This window comes from Polypterus senegalus, chromosome 14, assembly GCF_016835505.1.
Source record: "Polypterus senegalus isolate Bchr_013 chromosome 14, ASM1683550v1, whole genome shotgun sequence".
NCBI lineage: Eukaryota > Metazoa > Chordata > Cladistia > Polypteriformes > Polypteridae > Polypterus > Polypterus senegalus.
Genome location: NC_053167.1, coordinates 96,681,512 through 96,707,833, shown reverse-complemented (window position 1 = coordinate 96,707,833; position 26,322 = coordinate 96,681,512). Strand labels below are relative to the sequence as shown.

The 26,322-nt window shown below is 42.3% G+C and overlaps 1 protein-coding gene across 1 annotated transcript in view; it reads right to left on the bottom strand.

Moving 5' to 3' along the window:
- Positions 1–2,924: 2,924 nt before the first annotated feature.
- Positions 2,925–26,322, bottom strand: part of ak5 (adenylate kinase 5) — a 517,659-nt gene continuing 494,261 nt past the window's right edge. The window contains exons 12-14 of the mRNA XM_039734419.1: positions 17,481–17,597; positions 7,374–7,565; positions 2,925–4,823 (exon numbers count right to left, since the gene is read on the bottom strand). Of these exons, the coding sequence (XP_039590353.1) occupies positions 4,755–4,823; positions 7,374–7,565; positions 17,481–17,597 (378 nt within the window). The 3' untranslated portion in view covers positions 2,925–4,754. The remainder of the gene's footprint in view (positions 4,824–7,373; positions 7,566–17,480; positions 17,598–26,322) is intronic.

Below are 26,322 nucleotides of genomic sequence, written 5' to 3'. Positions count from 1 at the left end.
TCTGTCTGATTGTTTCAGTTCTTCTTGTACTTCTGTTATTGGGAAAGAGCAGAACTTCTTGACTTGCCAACCTACAATGTCTATTGGGGAGCACATTTGCAAGAATGTTGTGCTATGGCTTTTGGAAACAAAACTCCTTTTCTGGTCTCAAGCAGGTGGATTTTTGCCAATTTCAAGTGCAGAGCATCGGTTACCAACTGACTTAAGAGTGGAGAGTTTGGATTCTTCCACTTGAGCAAGATAAGTCCGCGTGCCATTAGTGTAGTAAAGGCAATCACAGTTTGTTTGTCCTTCTCCACTTTAAGGCCGTCTGGGAGTCCACCAAACACAACTGTTAGTGGATGAGGAGGGATTGTGACACCAAGGCTGTCTGTAAGGCATGTGAAGATTTTTGCCCAAAATGATGTTAATTTGGTGTACGCTCAGAACAAACGGCCCAGTGAGGCTAGAGCCTGATTGCAATGTTCACAGGTTGATTTTTGCTCTGGAAGCATTTTAGACAATTTTAAAACGAAATAAATGTGCTCAATAAAAGTTTTTTTTTTAAGTTGAATGACTGAATTCTTTGCACATGTAGAGCTCAAGTGTATTCTGTGCGTGGCTGCCTTCCACTGCTTTTCTGAAATGTGGAGTGACAGATCTTTTCCCCCAATGTACACAGGAAGAGACTGAAGGAGTTGCCTTGTACTTGTCTCTTTGCCTGGAGTAGAGACACACTTTCTTTGCATGGATACACAGTTTTAATTCTGGGGTATGATGGTGAACCGAGGCTTCACCTCTCATTACAATAGGTTGGGGCCATCTTAACTGTCACACCTCCCCTTCAACCTCAGCCCTAACTGGAGTTCACAAAGCGATTGGAATGCATACGAACATATTTGGCCATTGTTGAAATTCAATTTAATGTTACCCAAATGATAAGGTAGAAATGTTGTACGTTTTTGAGCTGCTGGTCTCTAGTGTTCAGATCCATTCCACAGGGACAAAGACTAGAAAGAGGAAGGCGTGACGTGGAAAGATCTGGAATTGTGATGAGTTTTTAACTTCACAGGAGGAGGTGATGATTGAGCCCATCTTTCTCATTTGGCTGAGCAATAACCTGAATAAGCAACACCATTGACTAACTGGAGGAGCTCGAACAGACTTCATGTTTTAAGGTAACTTACAAAATGTGTGTTATGCAATGGGGTTGCGTTAAATTACCCTTTTTAATTAAAAAATATTCTACATTCTTCATCAAAAGTTGGATTATTTGATCCAAATGCTTTTATTTCAGACTTTGGAAAGCACTTATTTCTTGATACAGTAACACAAAATCCATAAACTGAACTCACTAACGTGGTTGGTCTGAATGTGGTGAGAATCCTCACGATGAGACTTGTAGACGATGTCACTGGGATTGTGCTGGTGCCGGTTAGAAGAAGAGCTTCACCTCTGGCCAACTGATCACAGTTCCTGCCAGCTTGAATTCTGTTCAGTTTTGATCTGCGTCTATGGATCTTTCTGCACGTAAGTACTCATTTCAGTTGGTGTTTGCATATATGGTGCCTATCTATGCCTGCAAGCGTTCATATTTACTGGTATGCAACATTGAATCACAACAGATTGAAAAATTGATATCAAAGTAAAAAAGGCCTCTGCAAAGTGGTCCATAAAACACAAACACTGACTAATTGACTTCATAAATATTGACCACTTAAATGATCACTGGTGTAGTCAGTTGGTTTTAGAAGTCATAGAATTAGTACAGTGGAGATCATCTGGGGAAGTAGCAAAGAGAAAGAAGAGCACTTGACATCAGGGCCACAGGCACACACAGGAGACTCTGAGGTCAGCTGGAAGAATATTCTGTGGTCTGATGAGACCAAAATTGAGGTTTTTGGTTGTCAGACTAAACTGTGTATTTGAACACTGCACTTCATCCCCACTGTGAAGTTTGGTGGTGGCAACATCGGGCTTTGAGGATACTTCTCTGCAGCAGGCCCTGGAAGGCTTGTGAGCGTGAAGTGAATGCTACAAAATACAGGGAAATCCCAGAAGGAAAACCGATGCCATCTGCAAGAAACCTGTGCTTTGGAGGAAGATTTGTTCTCCAGCAAGACAATGACCTCAAGCATAAAGCCAAAACTACAAAAGAGTGACTTGAAAACAACAAAGTTAATGCCCTGGAGCGGCCGAGTCAGAGTCGAGACCTCAATCGAGTTGAGAATTTGTAGCTCGACTTGTGAAAGGCTGTTCACTCGTGATCAACATATAACCTGACAGAGCTGCAGCAGATTTGCAAAGGAGAACGGGAGATTTAAATAATGATTCGAAGGGGGAGAAAACAACTATTTCATGTTTAATTATGTGTCACTAATTTAGACCACTTTGCAGAAATCTGTTTTCACTTTTACATTTTTCTGTTGATCGATGTCAAAAAGCCAAAATAAATCCACTGTGGTTCATTGATGTATAAAAATAAAATGCAACAACTTCCACAGGGTGAATTCTTGTTCTAGGCACTGAATGTCAATATTGCACAGTTTTGTACTTTTCTGTCTGAAACTATAAAGAACATTTTTAATTTGGAACAGATTAAGCGTAAACTGAACAGTAACGTAGTCGGCAGCTCCCAGCTCCAGGACACTGGCCACGCTCTGTGCTGAATTTGCATGGTCTGTCTGCATCCATTTGGATTCATCCTCCCCAACCCCTCCAGCACCACCCCACCAACCCAAAGCTGTCCAGTTTAGGTTAACTAGTGGCTCTAAGCTGGCCGTATGTGTGTGTCTGCCCCTGTGCCCTGCGGGTGGCTCCTGCCCTATGCCCGGAGCTATTGTGGATTATCTGGATGATTGGATTAAATGGCTTTAAAAATGTTTGATGGGATGTCTTCATCCATCCATCCATTTTCCAACCCGCTGAATCCGAACACAGGGTCACGGGGGTCTGCTGGAGCCAAGCCCAGCCAACACAGGGCACAAGGCTTGATGGGATGTCTTTCATTTTGTTATTCCTTGACGCTCGCTCCCTGTATACTTTGTGAATGTTTGAACAGTGTAGTTTTGCCATCATTATTTTTTTTTATTTTGCTAATGCAAGTTCTTGAAAAGTCAGATTTTCATTCTCGAAGTGAAAATTAATTTCATGCTCTCAATATCCTAAATAAAACCTATCGCCTCCACTGGTTACTCTACAAAAGAGCCGAGGCTTTGTGATAATTTATTCAGAATTTCTCCAGCGAGCGCTGCACACTGTTGTATGCAATTATAACACACTAATGGATATGAGACGTTCTCTGAACGTGATCGTGAAACTAATCCTGCTCCATCTGAATTCATTTTCAGACCATCGCCCTCTATGTCTTGTCATTTGACAGATTTCACTCTAGAGGCTGCAGCACGTCTGAGCAGCACTGGGTGCACGGCATGCCTTCCTGGATGAAGCAGCACTCCATCATGGGACACACACTCCCAACCTTATTCACTGCAGGTCCGTTTAAAGGTCTTTGAAAGGTGGAAGGTGGAAAATAATGTCACAGTGGCTAAGGGAGAACAACTAAAGGGCACACAGCTTGTGACCAGGAGCCGCGACACAGAGCTAATAATCGGTGGGCCATCATGACTTATGATGTATTACCTCTTTAGCAAATCTGCAAGTCTTTCAGTTGTAAAGAAAATGGCTTAGGTGGTCACATTAAAACCTCTCACACAATATTTACTCAATTGTGCTCTCTTATAAATGGATCTACTGTCACTGAAGTAAAACAAAATTTAAATGTGAAGTGCCTTCACATTACCTTTGTGAGTGGCTTATTCAAAATGGTTTCCATTCGCAGACCACTCCATTCTTACCATTGTGGATACTGACATCAATGTATTGTTGAATGAGCTGGACTGTGATGGCTGGGGCCTTTCTTCTCCTTCTCAGATATGTTAACACCCAAACTCACTCATACTCTGACAATTTCAGATTTCCAATTAACATGGCAGAAAACAAAGGAAGACTGAGAAAGAAAAAACCGGAGTACCCAAAGAAAAACCCAAGTAGACACCGCATGAATCTGAAAATTCCGCAGAGACAGGGAAGAGGCTGGGATTTCACCTCAGGACCAAAATCCATTAGACATCTACTATTTGTCTTCTGCAACAGACCCATCTCAGCTTTCAAATGGTCACTTTTATAAGAACTGGAAAAATAAACGTAACTGTACACTAACACAGCAGCCATTGCCCATTATTCACAATTGTAAACCATTCCTGTGAGATCGAGACCCTCAACAGTCTAGGTGGGACAGCCTATATGGAGCTGCTTTTAGCCGGCTACTCAATCATCCAAAGGTTTGTGTTTATTAAGTGATTCTGTGGTGAGGTGACTGAGGCTGAACCAATAATAAGGTTTACTGTACGTCGGCAGCGATTTATATTTACAATCCAAATTTCATAAAAAATCTTTCAGTATCTCTACCTGAATGTGTAATTATTTACATTGAGACAGCATAGGATAAAATCTTTATATATATTTTGGTCAGCTGAGGGGAGGTGATGCGCAGGAGAGGGAACAACAATCAGTGCAGTATCAATCTGCTCGCATATTAGAACATACATGAAAGCTTCCCGTGAAGTAAATTCCACATGCAGTACTTCGAAGAAAGTTGCTTTTACTGAAGCAAGGCTGCTGAGAACATTAGCTGTGTCCAGAGGGGCTGTATATAGTACACCTGGTCCGGGTATAGAACACGCTCGATCGGAGCCCACTTTCCTGGAGCATCTTTAGAAGAGAGCATCGATGGCTGAACACACTTGGAGGAACACTTCATCCGGACCTGTCTCTACATTGATCTGTTGAAGTAAAAAAAGACCACTGGTTAGTCATGCATTTTGAAGCGGGTTCCCCCAGTTGACCGCCAACCCGATAGATGCTTGGCTTCATCTCAGGGAGACTTTTATCTGGGGACTATTTGCACCAGACAGAACTTGTTAAACTGAGGACCAGGTGAATAACTAAGTGTAAGTGCAACCATCTGTCTCTCAATGTTGACAACACTAAACACATGATCGTAGGCTTCAGGAAGACCCACCCTGTCCACACTCCATTTTACATCAAGAGTTCCATGGCAGAGAAAGTGAAAAGCACCAAATTCCTTGGTGTGCATCAAGCGGATGACCTAATGTGGTCTATCAATATCTCCTCATTGACCAGGAAAGCACAGCAGCAATGGCTGAAGAAGACAAGCCTTCCTTGCCATATCCTCATCACACTATATAGGCGCACCAGTTACATCACTATCTGGTATGGGAGCTGTAATGTGTCTGGTCAAAAGTCCATGCAACAGATAGTGCACACTGTGGAGACCATCATCAGGACTTCTCTCCCTTCCACAAAAGCACTGAATCTGCAAGGGCTCCAGAAATGTTTGGATCTCTGCACCCCTTCTCATCATATACTTTCCCTGCTTCTATCCAGCAGAAGGTATCAGAGCATGTGGACCAACACCACCCCATTCAATAACAGCTTCTTCCCACAAGTAGTCCTGAACACATGTTACCCCCTGTTCCTGTGTGTGCCCACTAATCATAGGCTCATATCTAATTACTGTTCTTTCTGAATTCCTTGTCCATTGTAAACCTCTGCTGTTTGTCAGTATGGTGTCTTGTCCCTTGCTCTGTATTTCCTTATTTGAAATTTCCCACCCTTCTGTATTTTTCTATTGCCATATTTCCAGTACCCTCCATAATGTTTGGAACAAAGATATGATGTTCCTTGATTTACCCCTCTGCTCCAATGTCTAAAATTACAAATCAAACAATCCAGACGTGATTAAAGACTTTAATTTAAGGACCTTTACATACATTTCAGTCACACCATGAAGAAATGACAACACTTTGTCTACGTGGTCCCCCCATTTCAGGGTACCATAATGTTTGGGACATATCAATGACAGGTATATTAAAGCAGTCATATTTAGTATGTTTTGTTGCATATCCCTTGCATGCAAGGACTACTCAAAGTCTACAGGTGTGGAGTATCTTCTCTGGTGATGTTCTGCCAAGCCTCAAATGCAGCCATCTTCAGCTCCTGCTTGTTTCGAGGGCTTGTCCAGTTATGCTTTCTCTGCAGCATACGGCATGATCAATTGGATTAAAATCGGGTGGCTATTCAAGAAATGTCCATTTTTTAGCTTTGAAAATCTGCATTTTGCCTTAGCAGTATGTTTGGGTTTGTTATCTTGTTGGAGGATGAAGTGTCGTGCAATGATTTTGGAGGCATTTACTGGAACCTGAGTAGATGTTTCTATACACTTCAGACTTCATTGTGTCACTGCCATGAGCAGTTCTATCATCAGTAAGTGTGCCAGTGTACTGGCAGCCATGTATGCACAAGGCTTAACACGCCCAGCACCATGTTTAACAGATGAGGTGGTTTGCATTGGATCTTGGGAAGTTCCTTTTCGTCTCCACACTTTGCTCTTGCCCTCACTCTAATACAGGTTGATCTTGGTTTCAGCTGTCCAAGAGACCTTTATCCAGAATTCTGCAGGCTCTTTTAAGTATTTTTTCTCAATCTCTAATCTGGTCATCTGGTCTTTGTGGCTAACTAGTGGTTTGCATCTTGCAGTCTGGCCTCTGTATTTCAGGTCATGAAGTCTTCTGCACACGTCTGCCTTCTGAAGACTGTCTCTGATCTTTCAGACAGACAATGGGGACTTTTTCTTTACCATAAGGTGGATTCCTCTGTCATCAGCAGTGGAGGTCTTCCTTGGCCTACCAGTCCCTTTGCGGTTACTGAGCTCACCAGTGCATTCATTTTTCTTAATGATATTCCAGACAGTTGATTTAGGTCATCCTAAATTTTTACTGATGTCTCTAATGGTTTTTTTTTTGTTTTTCAGCCTCATAATAGCTTATTTGACTTTCACTGGCACAGCTCTTGTCCTCATGTTCAAGAATGGCAACTACAGAAGCAAGCCTAGGTATCTGTGATGCCAACTGTCCCAAACATTATTGTGCCCTGAGATATGGGACCAGGTAGAAAAAGTGGTGTCATTTCTACATGGTGGGACTGAAATGTATGCAGATACCCTCAAATGAAAGTTTGCAATGTGCACGTTAATCACGTTTGAATTATTTATTATTCAGAGGGGTAGAGGGCAGAGGGGTAAAGCAAGAAAAAACGTGCTTTTGCCCCAAATGTTACGGAGGGGACTGTATTGTCTAAATATTACACAACAAAACCCACTTGACCAGACTTGAAGTAAACCACTCTCTTTAAATTCTATGATTTTACAAAAGGGACCTTACTAACAATCTTCTAGTGTTCAGCAGGTCCACAAATGACGTGAGACCAGACTCGGGTGACAAGCAGCGCATAGCAGATTTCGATAGACTCACCGTTTTTAACAGTTTCCTCCTTTCATAACCAGCTGTAATAACCTCTATGGTTTGGTAGAAGGCGTCCACTCTTTTTCGGATTGTGTCCTGGCTGTCATCATAACATGGCATACCTTGGATCCTTTTCTGTATTCGCTTGGTCATGGTGTCAGCAGAGCAGTCCAGGTACAACACCAGAGAGGGTTCGGCTATCTGCAGGAGATCAATGAAGGCATCCATGAAGGCCAGGACACATCATCACCCGCCATACATATATATTTAATGTTCTTAGAAGACTTTCTTCAGTCAGCCAATATCTCCTCGACTGAAGGCCTACATATTCTCAGACACACAAATCTGACCATTTAATGAGATGAAATAAAAGTTCTGGTACGGCTAACAGTTTTCTGATTAGTTAAACTTGCATACATTTTTTTATATTAATTTATATCATGGCGTGATGGTGCCAGCCATTGGCCGCATACAGCATCCTCAACAATTTTGCCAAAACCTTAACTTGTATGGGAAGACATTAAATTGGGGAGCATGACAGGATGGTGATGTGCTCGGTCCAACAGCATGACATTGCAGAACTTGAGTTGAGCCAAATCTACTGGAAGAGCAAGTCTTATTCACACCCGTGTTTCTGCTGAGATGATTCCAGATTCTAATGCTACGTTTTTGATTGTACCTGAAAAAAATGTACAGTGGCACTCACCTGCCTTGTTCGCTCCACGGCCTTTTCATTACTTTTATGAGTTAGTTAAACGCTCTTCGTCCGATTGAGGATGATTACTTCCAGTGTCACATTACTCTGATTGCTCTACAAAGAAATCTACATTCTGCCCACTTACTTAGTCTGTTGGTCTTCAGACATAATAAACGAAGCCTTGCACATCCTCACTTTATGATTCCAAGCTGTGCAACGAGTGACCATCAACAGCACAACAATTTACGGACCCTCAAAAGCCTCTTGATAACGCAGCACCTAACAGGACGCCTTCAGACTACTTATCTTTTTGTTACTTTGTCTACTGGAAAACGTGTTATACGTTCTTATAGTCCTCCATGTTCTGTAAGTGCTTTTGCTTGTTGACAGCTCTTTTGCTCTCTTGTCTCCCGCAATCAGTTGTTGGGTTTAATTTTTAAATCTGCCCTGGTTAGCTCTGACTTAACACTTAGATGAAAATGCAACAATGATTGATTATTCATATTTTTAAATTAACTCAAATAAAGCTAAAAACTATGGCATTTCAATAAAAAGATGAAAACACAGGACCCAGTAGAAATTCAAAGAGTAACACTGCTGCAAGCATCGCAAGCCACGACGAAACAAACGCAGCCGATTGTAAGATTACCCAAGGCTGCATTTGCAGGCTCAGTTCTTGTCGGCCTACAATGAACTTCTTGTCAGCATTTTCTGCAACCCGTTTCTTAAGTGGACGCCAACTCCTGCTGAACATTTGACTTAATCTCAGGTCTCGGGTCATTCCCAGAAATGACCAAGCGTGTTGGCCGTACTTCTCTGAGAGTGTCAAGCAGACTGAGTTCATGAGTATTTTTGTTCTCTTCCTTTGAGTCCACTTGCCCAAGATTCTGAGCGCTTTGATTTGTTTTCCTTAACTTATTAAAAGTAATCTGCAAATAACAAGGCAGACAGTTGGTGAGCATTCTCGATACTAAGGGCAGGAAGGAACCTTTAGTGCATTACTGTATATATATGGCATTGTTGGTTGATTTGCTAACAAAGTAAAATATTCTGTAAAAATGAATTCTTGTACTCTTGGACATTTAAACAAAAATTAAAATTATTAGCAGTTTTAGAATAAGGATGAAATAATATGAAGCAAAGTCATATGACATCATGTTACAATTTAGTTTAAGTTGCTGTGCTGTGGGCAGTGTGTCAAATAACCACATAATAAAAAGGGAACTTAAAAAGCAATAGAATGTGCATTAGTATTAAATATAAAAGTGTTTAGGTTTATTAAACACAATAGTAACATAAAATACATTTGGCAGCATCAATCTATCGTTCATTTCTCCAGTTCTGGGTTGTGATAAACCAAAGCCTAATGTGGCAGCATCTGAATACAACGCAGGAGCAAACCCTGGGCAAGCGGCTCTGGTCCCCTGTGCAGCATATCTGAGCACACAGTTAGTGTCCCTACGCCAGCTCTGACATCTACTGGGCTAAGATAACATGGAATTAAAGTGGACCACCTGAAAAAATAAATCCATTGGCGTCACAAACATCCTGAAGGTGGAATTCAGCAGTGCTCATCCTAATCACTGCGCCACATCAGAAACTGATATTCTCTATCCTGCTTAATCCATTTCAGGATTACAGGACGGCCAAAGCCCACAAGGCAGCAGCATGGGGTGCAAGGCAGACACCCCCCACACTGGGCCAATTATCAATTAATCTTCAATAAACCTAACATGCAAAGTTTTGGGGATGTGGGAAGAAAACTCAAAGTCTATCTATCTATCTATCTATCTATTTATCTATCTATCTATCTATCTATCACTCACAATTCTCAAACCTGCTTAATTCAGTGTCATGATTTGGACTACAGGCAGCATGGTGGCGTAGTGGGTAGTGCCGCTGCCTCGCAGTTAGGAGACCTGGGTTCGCTTACTGTGTCCTCCCTGCGTGGAGTTTGCATGTTGTCTGCGTGGGTTTCCTCCCACAGTCCAAAGACATGCAGGTTAGGTGGATTGGCAATCCTAAATTTTCCCTGGTGTGTGCTGGGTGTGTGGGTCTGTGTGTGTGTGTGTTGCCCCGCCCGGGGTTTGTTTCCTGCCTTGCACCCTGTGTTGGCTGGGATTGGCTCCAGCAGACCCCCATGACCCTGTAGTTAGGATATAACAGGTTGGATAATGGATGGATGGATTTGGACCACTTGGCCTTGTCCAGCCACAATGAGGATCCTGTGAGCTCGATCACACTCAGGGATCGCGCCAGTGATGTGTGACGCTCCCTCACAATGCAGGTAATGTGCCTCATTCGGGACTCTGTGACACAAAGTTAGACCCAGAACCAAAGGGGTCCATGTCTCACAACCATATAGTAAACCTAGAAGCACCAGAATGCTAAAGACTTTTATTTTTATCCAGGACACTCGCAAGCCCAAACACTCAGACTCCTCGCTCAGTCTCTCGAGCCCCCCGATCAGAGCCTCCATTGACTCCGTGAAGATCACAGCATCATCAGCAAAGTCAAGATCTGTGAATCTTTCTTCACCAGCAGAAGCCCCACAGACGCTGGACACCATGACCTTGCCCAACACTCAGTCCATACAAGCATTGAACAGAGTAGGAGCAGAACACACCCCTGACGAACCCCAAAATCAACTGAGAAAAACACGGAAGTCCTGCCTCCACTCTGCACAGCACTCACAGTACCAGTGTACAGGCCAGCCATGATATCCAGCAACCTCGAGGGGATCCCACGAACCGTCAGAATGTCCCACAGGGCAGCTCAATCAACTGAGTTGATCACTTTATGAAAATTGACAAAGGCTGCTAAGAAACTCTGCTGTCATTTGCGTTTGATCGACAGCATTTTGTATGGGTTTAATATATTTTAGATATTTTTCATATTTGCTTTTAATCACAGTGACAGTAATGTAATTTTATGCTACCATTTTGGGTCAAAAATGTATCCCAGATGTTGCTGAATTGTTTTGCGTTCTTGAGGACACAGCCATGATTGGTTATTGGGGTCTGTGCCCACTACTGCCATGTGGCTGCAGGTGATGTGCTGACATCATACGCCATTTAAAATGGTGCAACGGGCATCCAAGTTTCTGGATAAAAAGAGCATAATTTCCAGAGTATTCTGTGTAGAGAATGCTTTGTAAAATGTCAAGAAATTAATTCACACTTTTACTTTTAGTCAGCTTGGTTACTGTAATGCACTCCTAACTGGTCAACCTAAGGGAGAAACAAAGCCGTTGCAGTTAATTCAGAGGGCAGCAACAGGAATCTTAACTAGAAAAAGAAAATCAGCGCACATCTCGCCAGCTTTGGCCCCACTACTTTGCTTTCCCGTGTCCTTTAGAACTGATTTTAAGGTACTACTCATGGTTTATTAAGCCTTAAATAATTTTGCCTCATCCTATTTTTCGGAATGCCTGTCCCTCTACACTCCAAGTCATAACCTCAGATCCTCTAATGGTGGTCTGCAGTATTTCATTTAGACCCCTGTGTGTTTTTGTCTTCTTTCCATCTCCCTGTCCTGCACGTCTGTCTTTTGGTGTGCCATTTCTTTCACTTGAGGCATAACATTCAGCATTTGAACGAGGCGGGAGCCAACGCTGAACTGGACGACACTCACTTGTGCTTGGAAACCAACATTTGAGAAACAATGTGCGATTCAAGAAGCTTCTGTCGCTCCTTCTGATTCACCTAATCCTCTAGTCTGTGTCTCTGCACAATGCATTTCTCTGAATCATCCATTTGCATGGAAAGATATTTTTAAGCAAGAGTCATGAAAAGCTTCCATTTAGGCTCATATACTTTAATCTTCATAATGAGAATAAAATTGCTTTCATATTTTTCATTATTTCCATATTAAAGCACCCTATTTCCTACTACTTTATAAAAACATATATTTTTACAGCATGCGAACGCCAAATTTGAGTACTTTTGAGTCTTTCTAATCTGTGGGCTTTGTGCCACCTTTAGTTTTTTTTGTTTAAGTGTGCATGGGATGATGCGGATTCCACTTCCTGCTCCCATCTCTGTTTTGGGAGCGCTTGAACCCGACACCGTCGATAATGTCTACTGATGAGCTGATCAGTGAAGACACAATGAAGCAAGGGGATGGTGCATAAAGGTGCAAAGCTGGTTTTATTTAAAAACAGTCAAAACAAAGTTTTCAGATAAATAGTGCAGTGCTTCAAATAAATAAATAATCCAATAAAACCAGTGAAAAGGTGGAGGTTAAAATCCCTTAAATAAATCCATAAAAACGAGGTTAAAAACAATGGCTGGAAGCAGTCTTTTAAAACACAAAGCCTGGTGCTTTCTTCTACTGGTGACCCCTGCTTCTCCCATCCAGGCTATGCACCAAGGGAGTCACCCTAACTGTAGCTGTCCTTTACGTCTGGTCGCCTTTCGGTCCATGGCTCCGTCAAACCAAGACTTCGGTTCCCCAACGGCCAGGACGCTCATGGCTAGGGTTCACTCTCCTAAGCCTTCCTGGCTCTCGCTGCTTACCGTGGCCTTACACGGTGAGCCAACCACCTTCCGGGTCACTCCAGCTCCCTGATCGTTCAGCTCGAGTGACCACCTCCTTCAGCTCCACCGAGTGTCGGCCAAACAGGGGATCTCCCTCCAGCTGCCTGATCTCACTAGCAAGCCTGCCTTAACCCACTCACTCTTGCATGCATCGGCTTTTCCCTTCCTGCCACCTTCTTCTCCCTTAACCTCCATTCATGTTCTTTTTTTCACCCTCTTCCTCCACACTCGTGCTACTACTATATATAATGGGAATGTGGCTCAGGTATGGCGATTAGCAGCTCCCGGACATCAGTTACGGATGCCGATGACTCCTCACCTGTGCACTTAAGTGAGGACCACCCAGGAACCGCTCTGGCCTTACTACCAGACCCCCTCTATAAGCCCCGAATGCGGCGATTATCTATTTAAAACTGGGCTTTTTCATCTGAGCTGTGGACCTACTATACCACAGTGCGTTATTAATTTGAGTTATCTTCTACGGTGATGTATTTGGTAAATCACGGGACACTCAACAAAGACAGATTACCAGTAAGTCAATACGGAGCTCTTCAGAATGATCCAATCAGACTCCATGCCTCTGGACGACTCTGAGACACAGGAGAAGCTCTTTCAGAGGCGTCACATGAGATCATCCAGTACAGAGGCATACTTGGACAATTTGGGTTCCCTGGTCTGGTCAGGTTGTTTGAGGCTGCAACTCAGCTTGAGCCATGAGTGTCACAAGCCGTCTACTAAAGCAGATGGCCTGCTAGTAGTTTGGGACCGACCAGGACTGAGGGGGTAATAAGAGAGGCACAAGAGAGGCAGATGTTCAAAAATAAGGTAATTTAATTATTCCACGATAGAAAAAAAAAAAAGTTGCTGATGTAAAAGGTTGAACAAAAAAATATATATAATCCTGTGACAAAACAAATCTAATTATGAAAAATGTGAAGATGAAAAATAGAAATTGTAAAACACAGAGGCTCTTACCCTAATACAGTATATATATACAGTCACTTTTAGTCCATGTTAGGGCATCAGCAGCCTTAAAATTAAACCAAACTGGATTCATAAATACAACTCCTCATAAAAAACTCTCAGGAGCCTAAGCCACTCCTTAACTTCAACCAGCAGCTCTGAGCCTGGCGTACCTCACACTCCCTAACCCTTCTTCTCAAATCTCTCTGAACGATCGTCCCTCTCTTGTGGCCACAACTGTACTTCTAAAGGCTTCTCAATTCCCAGGGTCAGGTTGTACGGCTGCCACATAAATATACAGTGGAACCTCGGGTCACGACTGTAATTTGTTCCAAAACTCTGGTCGCAACCCGATTTGGTCATGACCCGAAGTAATGTCCCCCATAGGATTGTATTTAAATACAATTAATCTGTTCCGGACCGTACAAACTGTATGTAAATATATTTTTTAAAGCTTTTTAAGCACAAAAATAGTTGATTATACCATAGAATGCACAGTGTAATAGTAAACTGAATGTAAAAAATTGAATGACACTGAGAAAAGCTTGAACAGAGAAAACTAACATTGCAAGAGTTCACAATACAGCCTTACGAACCGCTCACTGCAAACACTTTTTTTTTTAAATGAGTTTTAAGCACAGGGAAAAAAATGAAAATTTGAAAAATCCTTAATTTATACAAAAACTAACCATAAACAACCAAGAAAACTAACCTTGCAGCAAATCACCATGAATCTTCCTGGCTTTCTCGCGTAACATCACCTTGCTTACGCTATCCCCTGCAAGTTGCTTCTCATTCAACCACACTAACAACAGTTTTTCCACCTCTTCCCGCACTTGAAGCCTCTGCTTGGTTAATACTGTAACTCCTTTTGCAACATCAGCTGCTTTAATGGCCTCTTTCTGCTTTAGAATAGTCACAATCAGATTTTGACTTCTTGTACTCAGTGGCAAGATCAGTAACACGAACGCCACACTCATACTTTTCAATAATATCTTTCTTTAATTCGATTTCAATTTTCTTTGCACCTTTCTTCTCACCAACACTACCACCCTTCACTTGCTTAGAGACCAGGGTTAATTGCAAAATGAATGCAAAAACACACAAAACAGAGCACAAAGAGTTCACAGCGAATGCACGCATGTCTGAACGAGAACAATGTACAGGGAGAAACTGAACATGTGCGGAAATCATCGCCGCAAACGAACTGGAAGGAAAACTGGCTTATTCGTCACCCGCGTGTGTGGTCGCGAACAGATGCAAAAGTTTGGCGACCTATTTGGTCGCAACCCGATTTGTATGTGTTCCGAGACGTTCGTGACCCGAGGTTCAACCGTAATATGTTTTTCTGCTGTCGATCGGGTCTGGTGGGGATCGTTCTTACAGCCTGAGATTGACATTGGTGCCCCAGAGGTGGGACTTCCAGTTTCCTTTTTTTTTCGGGGAGCAATTTGCATAAAGCACACCATTTAAAGAGAGAGAAGAGAGCCAAGAAGATGGGGGAAAACATCAAATAAAGCAGATCAGCTACTGCATGGGCCATGTGACGAAGTCCAGGAGCGTCTACAGTCCTGTCAGTTGTGGGGAAGTAATTCTTTTGACCGGTGAATTGAATGTTCCACTATTTCCTACAGACTTGGGTGAGCTTATCGAAGGACTTACTGTATTTTATCATGGCGCAATACTGACAGTATAACTTTTATGGTGAAGACTGGATTGCTGCTAGGAGTCCACAATTGCTAGAACTCTTCGTCGCATCAGGAGTCAGAACTGTGGACTTATTTATAAGCTTTGGAAGGGGAACTGGGGGAAGGAATATTCTTATTGTATATATATGTATATATATTTGTAGCGCCACATATAAGGATTATTTAGGGTTGAGGGGTGGGTGGGCATATGAAAGGGATTGTTTTCTTGTTTTTTTAAATGTAATATATTCCTTATGTGATTGACCATTAGTTTTTTTTAAGGACTATAAATGCGCCGGCATCTGGGGTGACTGAACCTTGTAGAATAAAGGGTATATGGGGCATTTATTGGGGTGTGATATTGGCCTATCCTTTTATCATCTGCCGCCACTTAGGACAGGTTGGCAGTAGTGATCGTCTCGTGTCAGCATGGCGGGACGAACTGTTACAAGGTGCCTAAACACAGGGAGATACCATTTCGGGCCTGTCGGGGAAATCATACACTTAAAGTAAAAAATAAAAAAAATATCTGACAACAATATACACATAATAAAACACTAAATATCAAAGTGGTTAGATAATGGGTGGCTGGATAACAAAGCACCAAAAACATTTATACAAACCTCGAGGTTACTAAGACACAAACGGAAACATTACGGTACACCTACACTACTATTTCAACATGGACTCCCCCTATAGCTGTCTTTTGACCTTTCCAGGCACCCGTGACTGCGTTTAGCGTCGGCGCCACCTTTAAAGCAAATGTGGAATATTACGCGCAAGGCTTGTACCCGAAACAAATGGCGGAACATATGAAAAAAAAAATGAAAGAAACAACCTGATGTTAAGTCCAAAAACCTTGTCAAAGTAAATTCACCCCTCCTTCCCCTTTGTAAACTTGCTGGCATATTGCTCATTGCGGTTCTTGCCCCAGTATCTGTCTGTACTATACTGTATTAGCGTCCCAGTGAGGCTATAGGGTCATAACGACCTCAGATGACAGCAATACAGGGCTGATCATCATTCTTTGGCCTACGGTGCTCTGGCACCCATTACACTTATAAGTAACATAATCTTTCAAATTATTCTCTATGGTGAGTCCATGAGTAACAGAGAAATCTAAAGTGGATTTAGCAAGTATTCCGACCCCTTCACTTTCTGCACACTTTATTGTGTTGTAGATTTAATTTTAAATGGATATATCTGACATTTTTGTCCATCACTGTACACTCAATAACCAATAATGACAAAGTGAAAACATATTTTTATCAAACACTGAAATCTCTCTTTCCTCCTTTAAGGATTCAGACCCTTTGTTACGGCACTCCAAATTCTGGTGAGGTGTATCCCGTTTGCTTTAATTCCTCTCAAGAGGTGTCTAGAAATTGACTGGAGGTCACCAGTGGCAAACTAAATTGATTAGACATCATTTAGAAAGGTACACACCTGCGTGTATGAGGTCTCACAATTCACAGTGTGTGTCAGGACAAAAACAAAGCCATGAAGGTCAAAGAAGTCCCTTTAGACCTCCATGATCAAATCAGGGTGAGACATGGATCAGGGAAAGAGTATAAAATCATTTCTAAAGATCTGAATGTTCTCAGGAGCACAGCGGCCTCACAAATTGTAAAGAGAAGAAGTGTGGAACCACTAGGACTCTTCCTAGTGATGGCCGTCCAGTCAAAGTGAGTAACTGGGCAAGAAGAGGCTTGGTCAGGGAAGTGACCTAATGGTCACCTTAACTCTTTGAGAGCTGAATATATTTCTCAAAATAAAAGCACACAAAGAAATGTTTTCATACAGAAATCAACATAAATCTACTGTTGCTGCATGGTGTGTCTGCCAGGCTGTCTTTGTGTGGTGGGGGCGGCAGCATTGGTCGCAATCGCAGAGCATCACAATCTGGTTTGTAGCTCTTGTTGTTGTAAGAGGAGGTCCTCCAAGATGACAATGAGGTGACACATCAGCTATAAGGATCTGCTCAGCACCACAATCAGCTGGGGAACAATCAGGTGAGGATCAGTCAGATGGGGATCAGTCAGATGGGTACTGATCAGCCGATTCCTTTTCTATTACTTGTATCAAAATCAGAGTCTGTCAAGTTAGAGTCCAATTCAGCGATAATAGGGAGTGTAGGGAGATGTAGGGAGTGGATGTCTCATCCAGGGTATGTGTGTGTGCTCATTTGAGCTCCCTCCTTGATTTATTTCTGCAAATAATGAGAGCCTACCTTCATTTCAAAGCCTTCTCCTTGTCTCAGGTCCCGTGGATAGCCGTCAATCAAGAATCCTTTGGTGCTCTCCAGATTTGTAACCATGGCTTCTCTCATCAGCTCCAGCACTGTCTCCTGTGGAAAACCGAGCAAACATAACATAACAACACAGTATGGAATGAATAAATACAAGGAGGAGAAAGCGACAAAAAACCCTTCAAACAGAGAAGTATAAGTTACCAAGTAGTGTGGCTGAGAGTAGGACTTTAGGAATATTAAAAATGCAACTTGATTATTTTGGAGGAATTAGATGCATACTATTGACAAGCTTTGTTGGGCTAAATAGCTTATTCTTGTCAAAATGTTTCAAATATTCTATTCCTTACAAGCCCTCTGTGCTAAACTAGACATCGCATTTGCACTCACTTCTGTCGAGCGTGGTGACAATCTTTTAAACACACTGAATATTCTAAAACGCTTACCCTGGCCTATCTTTCTCCAGCCAGTTGAACTCTTGTCCAACACACCAATAACTCCAAGTCCAATATTGTCAAATTAGGAAGGAACATGTAAGTGCTAACAAGGTATTGCTGCCTGGGTTAATTTCTGCAACAATGCCTGGGGTCCAGAATGCCCTCTGAAATGGCTGGGGACATCCACATAGCACTCCAGTTAGCAGCTCCAGGCTTCCCTACAATTTTGAACCAAAAATCTCATGCATAGGAGCAGGTAGCCTCAAAGTAACCAGTCCACTAGAAAACAAAGCAGGGGACCACGTATATTGTAACAGGCCTTTCTACTACTGCCATATGTTGGACTGGTAGACTTCTAAAACATCCACCTTCATCCCCCATTGTTCTGTATATCTACTATAGTTCTGCACGCTTGGAGTTATTACATTTGGGACACATCCTATAAATATATATTTCATAAACCATCCTTGGCAGTAGTGTTTTCATTGTGGTTTCAACCCTCTTTGCCCATTATGGTGGCCTACACCTTTTACACCTTCACATTACACAGAACCTCTATGTTTATACCAGCACACTCACTCCAGCCACCTTGGGATCAGGCAAGCAACAACAGTAGTCTTTAACGGTATATCTAAGTATTGGATAGTAGACCACCGCTCTGAACATATGTGATATAAACATCTGTGTATGTGCATTGACAGGTGAGCGTGTGGTATGTGTGTGGCATTAGGGTGTAGCTAGCTCGGGCATTTCAAATATAACAAAGGGTATCAAAGTGATAGAAAAGTGGAATTTTCAGGGCCATCCTTATTTATCCTAGGCCAGATAGATAGATAGATAGATAGAACTTTATTTGTCTCCATGGGAAAAATTGGCTTTTTACAAAAGCTCTTTAATAAATGAATACATTAATAGGTACAAAAGTAAGTAAAGCAAAAGAATTAAAAAGAAAGAAAACGTCTGATATGGCTGTCACAGTCACCTAAGTGAGGTGTTCTGCGGGCATATTGCTGTTGTTATAAATGAGCCCTCATAGTGTTTCTTGACACACTACTGCTGAATGTCTCGCAGGCTGAAAGTCCTCAGTGTTAGTGTGTCAGAGACTGGATGTGCAGCATTGCTCATAATGACAGTCAGGTTTGTTTTAATTCTCTTCTTCACTGCAACCTCCAGGGGTCCAGAGTGCGTCCCATAACTGACCCTGCCCTTTTAATTAGCATATTGATTTGGTGGGCTTCTCTTGAAGTGATGCTACCAGCCCAGTACACCATGGCATAGAAAAGTAAAAGTTCTTTCTCTGGTTGTTGAAGTACCCAAACTCTGACTGACTTTCCTTTTTGCTTCACTTATTATATGCTTATGCATGGGCATGGCAGGGACCATCTCTGCAAAGTGATGCCATTCTAAAACGAGCAGAGAAGGCACTCAGGCAAATACCACTGAATCATGAAAGGCTGCAACTACTTTAGTGTCAGACTCACAAACTAGTAAATAATGAAATAATTAAGCTATTAAAGCACCTGGAAAAGCAGAATGAAAAATCAAGATGAAAATGTTATTAAAAAGAAAAAAAATACTGCTTAGTCCATTTTAATAAAACTTTTTTTTTAACCAGATGTAGTTTTCTAATTTCTCTATTGTTCCCTGAACACAGAATCTGGACAATAACAGTTCACTTAATTAGCCCAGGAGTCCAATTAAAAACAGAAACTATTAAAAACAGAAACTACAAGGGGGTCCCCCGGACCGAGTTTGACAACCCCTGCTATACAAAATGACTTTAGACTGGCAGGACAGTGAAGTCCCTGCACTATGGTGGTATTTGCTAAACTTATTTCTGGGAATCATTTCAATTATTTTATTTATCCATTACCAAAGCTGCCTAATCTGGTGGAGAGTTGCAAGCCTTATCCCATCAATCATTGGTGCAAAGTAACAGCTCTGCACAGAGCAGCTTTTAAAGATTTTCCTTTATAAGTTAAATATTTCTTTATTTTCAAATAAATTATTGATAATACTTGCATCTACCTAAAATTAAAAATATTCAAATAAGCCAGTTTTCATGTAATAAGGATTTATCTGATGTTAAAGATTAGGGGCAAGTTTCAAATGTTGTGAGTCTTAGCAGCTCCTGCTCCTTAGAGAGCAGTGAACCCTAATTTTGATCTCTTCCATGGTTTCTCATATGTGGGTACTGGTACTTCGGTAGACTAGCAATATAATGCACTTCCTAACCTATGGGATACCCAATGGACAACAGAAAGGAAATTGATTTCTTTTTTGAGGTCTTAAGAATAAGCTAAAATTAAAAAAATAAAAAACAGAAAATAACATAACATTCTGTTTTGAGGGGGGCACAATGGTGCAGTGGGTAGCGCTGCTGCCTCACAGTTAGGAGACCCGGTTCACTTCCTGGGTCCTCCCTACATGGAGTTTGCATGTTCTCCCCGTGTCTGCGTGGGTTTCCTCCCACAGTCCAAAGACATGCAGGTTTGGTGCATTGGCGTTTCTAAATTGTCCCTAGTGTGTGATTGGTGTGTGTGTGTGTGTGTCCTGCGGTGGGCTGGCACCCTGCCCGGGTTTGTTTCCTGCCTTGCACCCTGTGTTGGCTGGGAGCTCCAGCAGACCCCCATGACCCTATAGTTAGGATATAGCGGGTTGGGTAATGGATGAATGGATTCTGTTTTGATGTGGAGAGTCCTACGGTGACCTTATTCACATTTATCCTCTTTATTATGAAGACCATAACAGAATACCCCAAAGCAGTGCCGTTGCTAGGTTATTTTGCACCCTAGACCAAGCTTATCAGTACACCAACTGACTATTTGGTAGCTAACCTGTGTGGCTGAGTTCCCCCCTTATGATCTGCGCCCTAGGCTGTTGGCTAATTCGCCTTAATGGTGACGCTGGCCCTGACTCCAAGCCCCACACTTTTACCATGCTGACACGGTTGACTTCTACTGTAGTTCAATATTTCCCCTTTCCTTTCACATCTGTAACTCCTGGCAAATAGACAGAGTGCCAGAACAGGCAATCAGAAATGACACATTTAGTCAGGCTTTATACAAAATATGTCCAAAATAGCGGAGAGCAATGAGTGTTTACAAAATAGTACAACCTGGTAATAGGCTACCAGGAGGCTCTCTGTCTTAGTATGTTGGTTGGTCTCTGGTCTGGCTTGGTCTTTACCACCACATGGCCTTTGAATGGGGTGGCAAAAACAGGTGGTATGCCCTGTCTGAACATGGCAGCTAAGAGAGAGATGTTCTCCTCAGGATGGAAAATGGCAGACAGACTACACCTCTGCATCAGCCTTAATTTAACTGAATCCCATGACTTCTTGACACACCTCTTGAAGCAGTGAGTGTGTAGTTCCCAAACACTCAGCTTAGGCAGACTCAGGCCCCATTCCAGCCCAATCCAGCTGCAGCCTGTCCAAGTCCTTTCATCTCAGCCACCTGTACGCCCCCAAGCTAGCGGGCCAGTCAGTTACAACCACATCAATACAAAGCCTTCATTCCCTCAGTCTGGCACTTAACTCGGGCTCCTATCTGATTCTAGTGGGGACGGAAATGTGCCAAAGCTACAACTGGCTTATCAATGTCTTCGTATTTGAACATTAGATATTGATAGACATTAACTTCCCTGCCAGGGTTAAACATTTTAAAATTAGAACAAAAAAAGCGTGGCTCAAACAAATTTAATGAGGATAATCTACAAAAATATTTATCATAATAGATATTACCAATTTTTTTCTTAAACTACACATTCTCAAGCCTGCTAATTCTGATTAAGGATTCTGGTGGCTGAACCTTATCCTCGCAGTACTGGGTGCAAGGAAGGAATCGACAATGGACAGGATGCCAGTCCATTCAGGTCAGGTCAGGTTGGCCAGCATGCACTGGTACAGCATGTTGCTGCAACCGCCACACAACAAAACCGCTTGGGATCCTGGTTGGTAACCCCCCTGGCAGACACGCAGTCCAGCACCAACCTTCAGAAATGACCATTTATCTACCATAGGCAAGTGTTATGTGGGCAACCCCTCGGCCTGTTCCTGCCACGCAGGTGGATCCTGCAGACCAGATTACCCTTGGGGAATCGAGCCACTTGGCCGTAGTGCCGTAACTGGCGCTCCCTCACAATGCAGGTAATGTGCCTCATTCGGGACTCCTTGAGCACCCAGTTATTCGACACAAAGTCAAACCAGCGGTACCAAAGGATTTTCCAAAGAGACACAGTACCAAAGGAGTCCATTCATCACCTCACTTCAATGAATAGCGTCCATGTCTCGCAAACATATAGCAAAACAGGAAGCACCAGGACTCTTCACTCCTTTCCACGGACCTCATGACACCCCAATGCTCTGCCAATCTTACTACTGACTTCATAGGAAGAGTCACCAGAGACTTTAAAGTTGCTGCTGAGGTAAGTAAACCTCTCGACGTGGTCGACACTCTCTCTGCTGAACCTCTCGACGTGGTCGACACTCTCTCTGCTGATCTTGGTTTTTATCAGGACACTCACAAGCCCAGACACTCAGACTCCTCGCTCAGTCTCTCGAGTGCCCCGATCAGTCTATTGCTGAAACACAAAGTAGTGTACACATACATAAAAATGAAGAAATGCAAATTAGGAAAAACTAGTGAGTGGCATTAGTTCAGAGTTTAATGCTGATGCCTCATAGCTCCGCAAGACCGGATTTGAATTCTAGTCTCGTCTGTGGAAAAGTTGCTCCTTCCCTTCATGTTCTGCAGGGACCCTGATTTTTTTCTCACAAGTTAAAGATGTGAGCGTTAGACGTTAATTTGTTTCTACCCACTACAGTTCCAACCTAGTGACAGTGGAGTTGAGCAGAGATGTGCCTGCCAACTAGGATACAGTGTGAAATATTTGAAAAAAGTGAGGAGTTTAGATTTCACAATAGCATCTGAAGCATAAGTGAAACATTCTCAGTGACTCATGACTCGAAACTAGCAAAGCTGTAATTATTTAGTATGAAGTTCACAGTACAGAAATGGCTTGTTCATTTCAGTGGGGTGATTCTGATTAAAGGTCTTAAGCATACCTTATAATAAAATTGTAATATAATGAAATATTAGCACAGGATTAAACAGCATGAGAAGTAAATGGTGTTGTGCCTTAGCATTTTAAACATAATGAAGATCCCCGTTTTGCCAGGGAGTATTTGTTGCTTATCACAGGGACAAAATGGTTGCCCAACAAAAGCATTTGTTGTTATTAGGGCTGGGAATCGATTTTAAAAAATGAACTAATTAATCACATAATTGTGTGGAATCAATCGTTATTAATCACATCTAACATTAAAACATGTAATCATAAAATAAATACATAAATCATGACACAAAAATACACTGAATCACAAAATTCATGTAGAATCAACAAAAAGGAATCTTTAAAAATGTAAGGGCACAGTTAGGCCTTGTTCACACGGGCGTTAAGTTTTTGGATAAACGAACTTGCTCTGAACGCCCTAGACGCTTATGTTGCATTTTGTGGTGGCGATCGATTGACTTCTACACCAGCGCTCGCTTTGTCTCTGTCTAACGCCAGCCTGCAGCCCAAATTGTAGTTTGTGTGTTAACCTGTGGAGGCAGTGTCGGAACTGGATATGAAAGCCCTTGTCGCTTTTATTTGAGGTGCCTCCTTTCAATATGGACCATTTTGCTATGTTAGATATTAATCTTCTTGTTTTAAAAATACTCGTGAATACGGCGACGTAGGGAGAGAAAAAATCGCCGCTACTGGGTTCATCCTCTGACTGCACAACGTCGGGTTAAAGGAAGTTTTTGTGCTGTATGAAGAAATGCAAAATTTCCGCAAGTTTTTAATTACTGTCGGATGTCGGTTTCCACTTTTGATTGTCTGCTGCAGCTGGTGCAATGCCACATTGCCCGCCGATCAACCAATATGCGACTTGGTGTTAGCCCAAGAGAGACTACTTGTCACTTTGAGGTAAGGAAACAGTAGTCGAGTGTGCGCTTACACCGTGTTATGCACTGAAATGCCCCCGCCATGGATTGCCCCCTACATAGTTATCAAATATTATATTAGAACATAAATTAATAGGTTCATGGTTTCCAAATTACATGAGACAATAAAATAAAATAAGCAATATGAAAATATATATGTTGTATATGAAAACATAAAAATATCCGTCCTCTGAAGCGTAAAATAAACGCGCAGAAAACTAACTAGAAGCGGTTTCCTTGCGTTCGTTGGGTTTGAACGCCAAGAAAAGCTGCATGCAACGTTTTTTGATGCCGTATAAACGCGCTGCCGGACAAACGCACGTCACCAAAGCCCGTGTGAACACTCTCATTGACTCCTACATGTAGAAAACACTCGCGCTTGATCCGCCACCGGACGCTTCTGAACGCAAAAACGCCGATTTTAACGCCCGTGTGAACAAGGCCTTAAACTTAAACAATGATCTGAAACCCGACCTTTTAACAAAATACTACTTGAGCAAGAACAACCTGAATTTGAATGCCTTCCTAAAAGGCAAGTTGAAAAGAAGGCAATAAGAAAACGAGACCAATGTATTCCTTCTCAGATCGGCACAGCATATGAGACACAGACATGTTAAAGTTATAATTAACCCTTAAACCGCCACATACTTGGGGGTCATTGAACCCCGGATGCCAAATACTTTTTTGCTGCACTTTTTAAGGAAACGTCACAATTCACCTAGAAAAACTGAAATTTTAATGGAACACATATTTATTTTATGCAAAGCGCATCACAATTACTGCAGCACTGATCATTTTACACACTGCAAATGAACTGTAAAAAAAAACTGCTGCAACAATTGAATGTACAAGGTGCAACTGACGCCGTTGATGAAATTCAGTAAATCACCGAGCCAACTGCGCTTGGACTGGCTGCACACAAACACAGAGGCCAGTGCTGATGCTTGCAGGAAAGTCTAGTGTAGTGGTGCTGATTCACTAGGGGGCAGCAGAGTCATGAGCTGGCTGCTCAACGAATGTACAGCACTGACTGATCAGCTCCGGCGTGCTGGCAAATTGCATTGGGAGCCAACTATAGCTGGTTGTGGCGGTTTAAGGGTTAAACAATCAAAATGTCTGTTGACTTCGAATGCATCACTCAAATGGGCATGCATTAAAACTTGTGTTAAAACTCTGTAAATATTTTCCTCAAACGTTCATCACTATCAAAGACTTTATAATTATACTCTGCGCAAGTGTATTTTTTCCTGCTGTGCCAGGAGAGCTACCCAGGTGTGCTATGGAAATAACAGCGTAGTGCCCCGGGGTCCTGACCTGAGAGAGACACGTCGCTCAGGTGGTCGAGACCTGTCTGAGGATGATGGGGCTTCTTGGAGAAGCCGACATAAAAGCAGCTCTGTGATTACCATTTTGTAGACAGAGAGAGAACTTTAGCAGCCAGGACATAGGTTGAGGGTCCATCAGCCAGGGTACGTGTTTGCCAGCGACTCTTGCAGAGCCAAAGGCCACTGTTCATACGAGTTGCCTCTGACACCAGGTCAGTGGAGTTAGGCAGAGAGAGGGCCGCCTGTATGAGCAGGAAAAGGGACAAAGCAGGTGAGAAAATGCGTCCAAAGTGCTCACTAAGTGTTGTGTCTTCGAACGCCAATCTTTGAGCTGTTTTTATTGTTTGCCAGCGTCTATGATAGTCTTGTCCCTTCAGATAGTTTAGCACGTGTATAGATTTACTGCTTTTGTGGTTGGTGGAATTGTGGTGTGCCTTGGGATTTGTTGGGTTACAAAAAATGTACCACCAAAGAAAAAAGGTTGGAAAATAATGCTCTGCAGCTTTGCTCCTGGCACGCTAAAACAGTTCTCTGTAGCTGCTATCTTGCTCAAAAACTGACACCATGCATTACTTGGATGGTTATGTTGTGTTCTTTGCATAAGTTAACAAAGATACTGCAACCTTGGATCATCGAAAGGGATAATCATCACATTTCTATTTTGTAAGCTACCTGGCAGACCGGTGAGCTAAAGAGAGAGGTACTAGAGACTTCTTTTCGTTTTAGTGCCACACGTATTCTGCACTTACAGTATGTGATTTGAAATTCATTTGATTTTCCTACAGAAAGGTGAAATGAAAAAAGTGTAATTTTTACCTTTGCTACTTTTTTTTAGTATTGCTCCAGGACTACCATAAGCCCCCCTTCCTCCCACACCCTGCACCTATGTCGCTATGTTTAAATCAAGGAAATGAGCACCAGTACCATAAACTGACATGTGGCAAGGCGTTGTGAAACGTGTAATTTAAAACTTTGAAATAAAATTTAATTTCTCAAAATTTTTAAAGGTAGAATATAAACACAGTACCGGATGTGTATGTAATTGTTTAGGTTCACAATGAACTTTTTT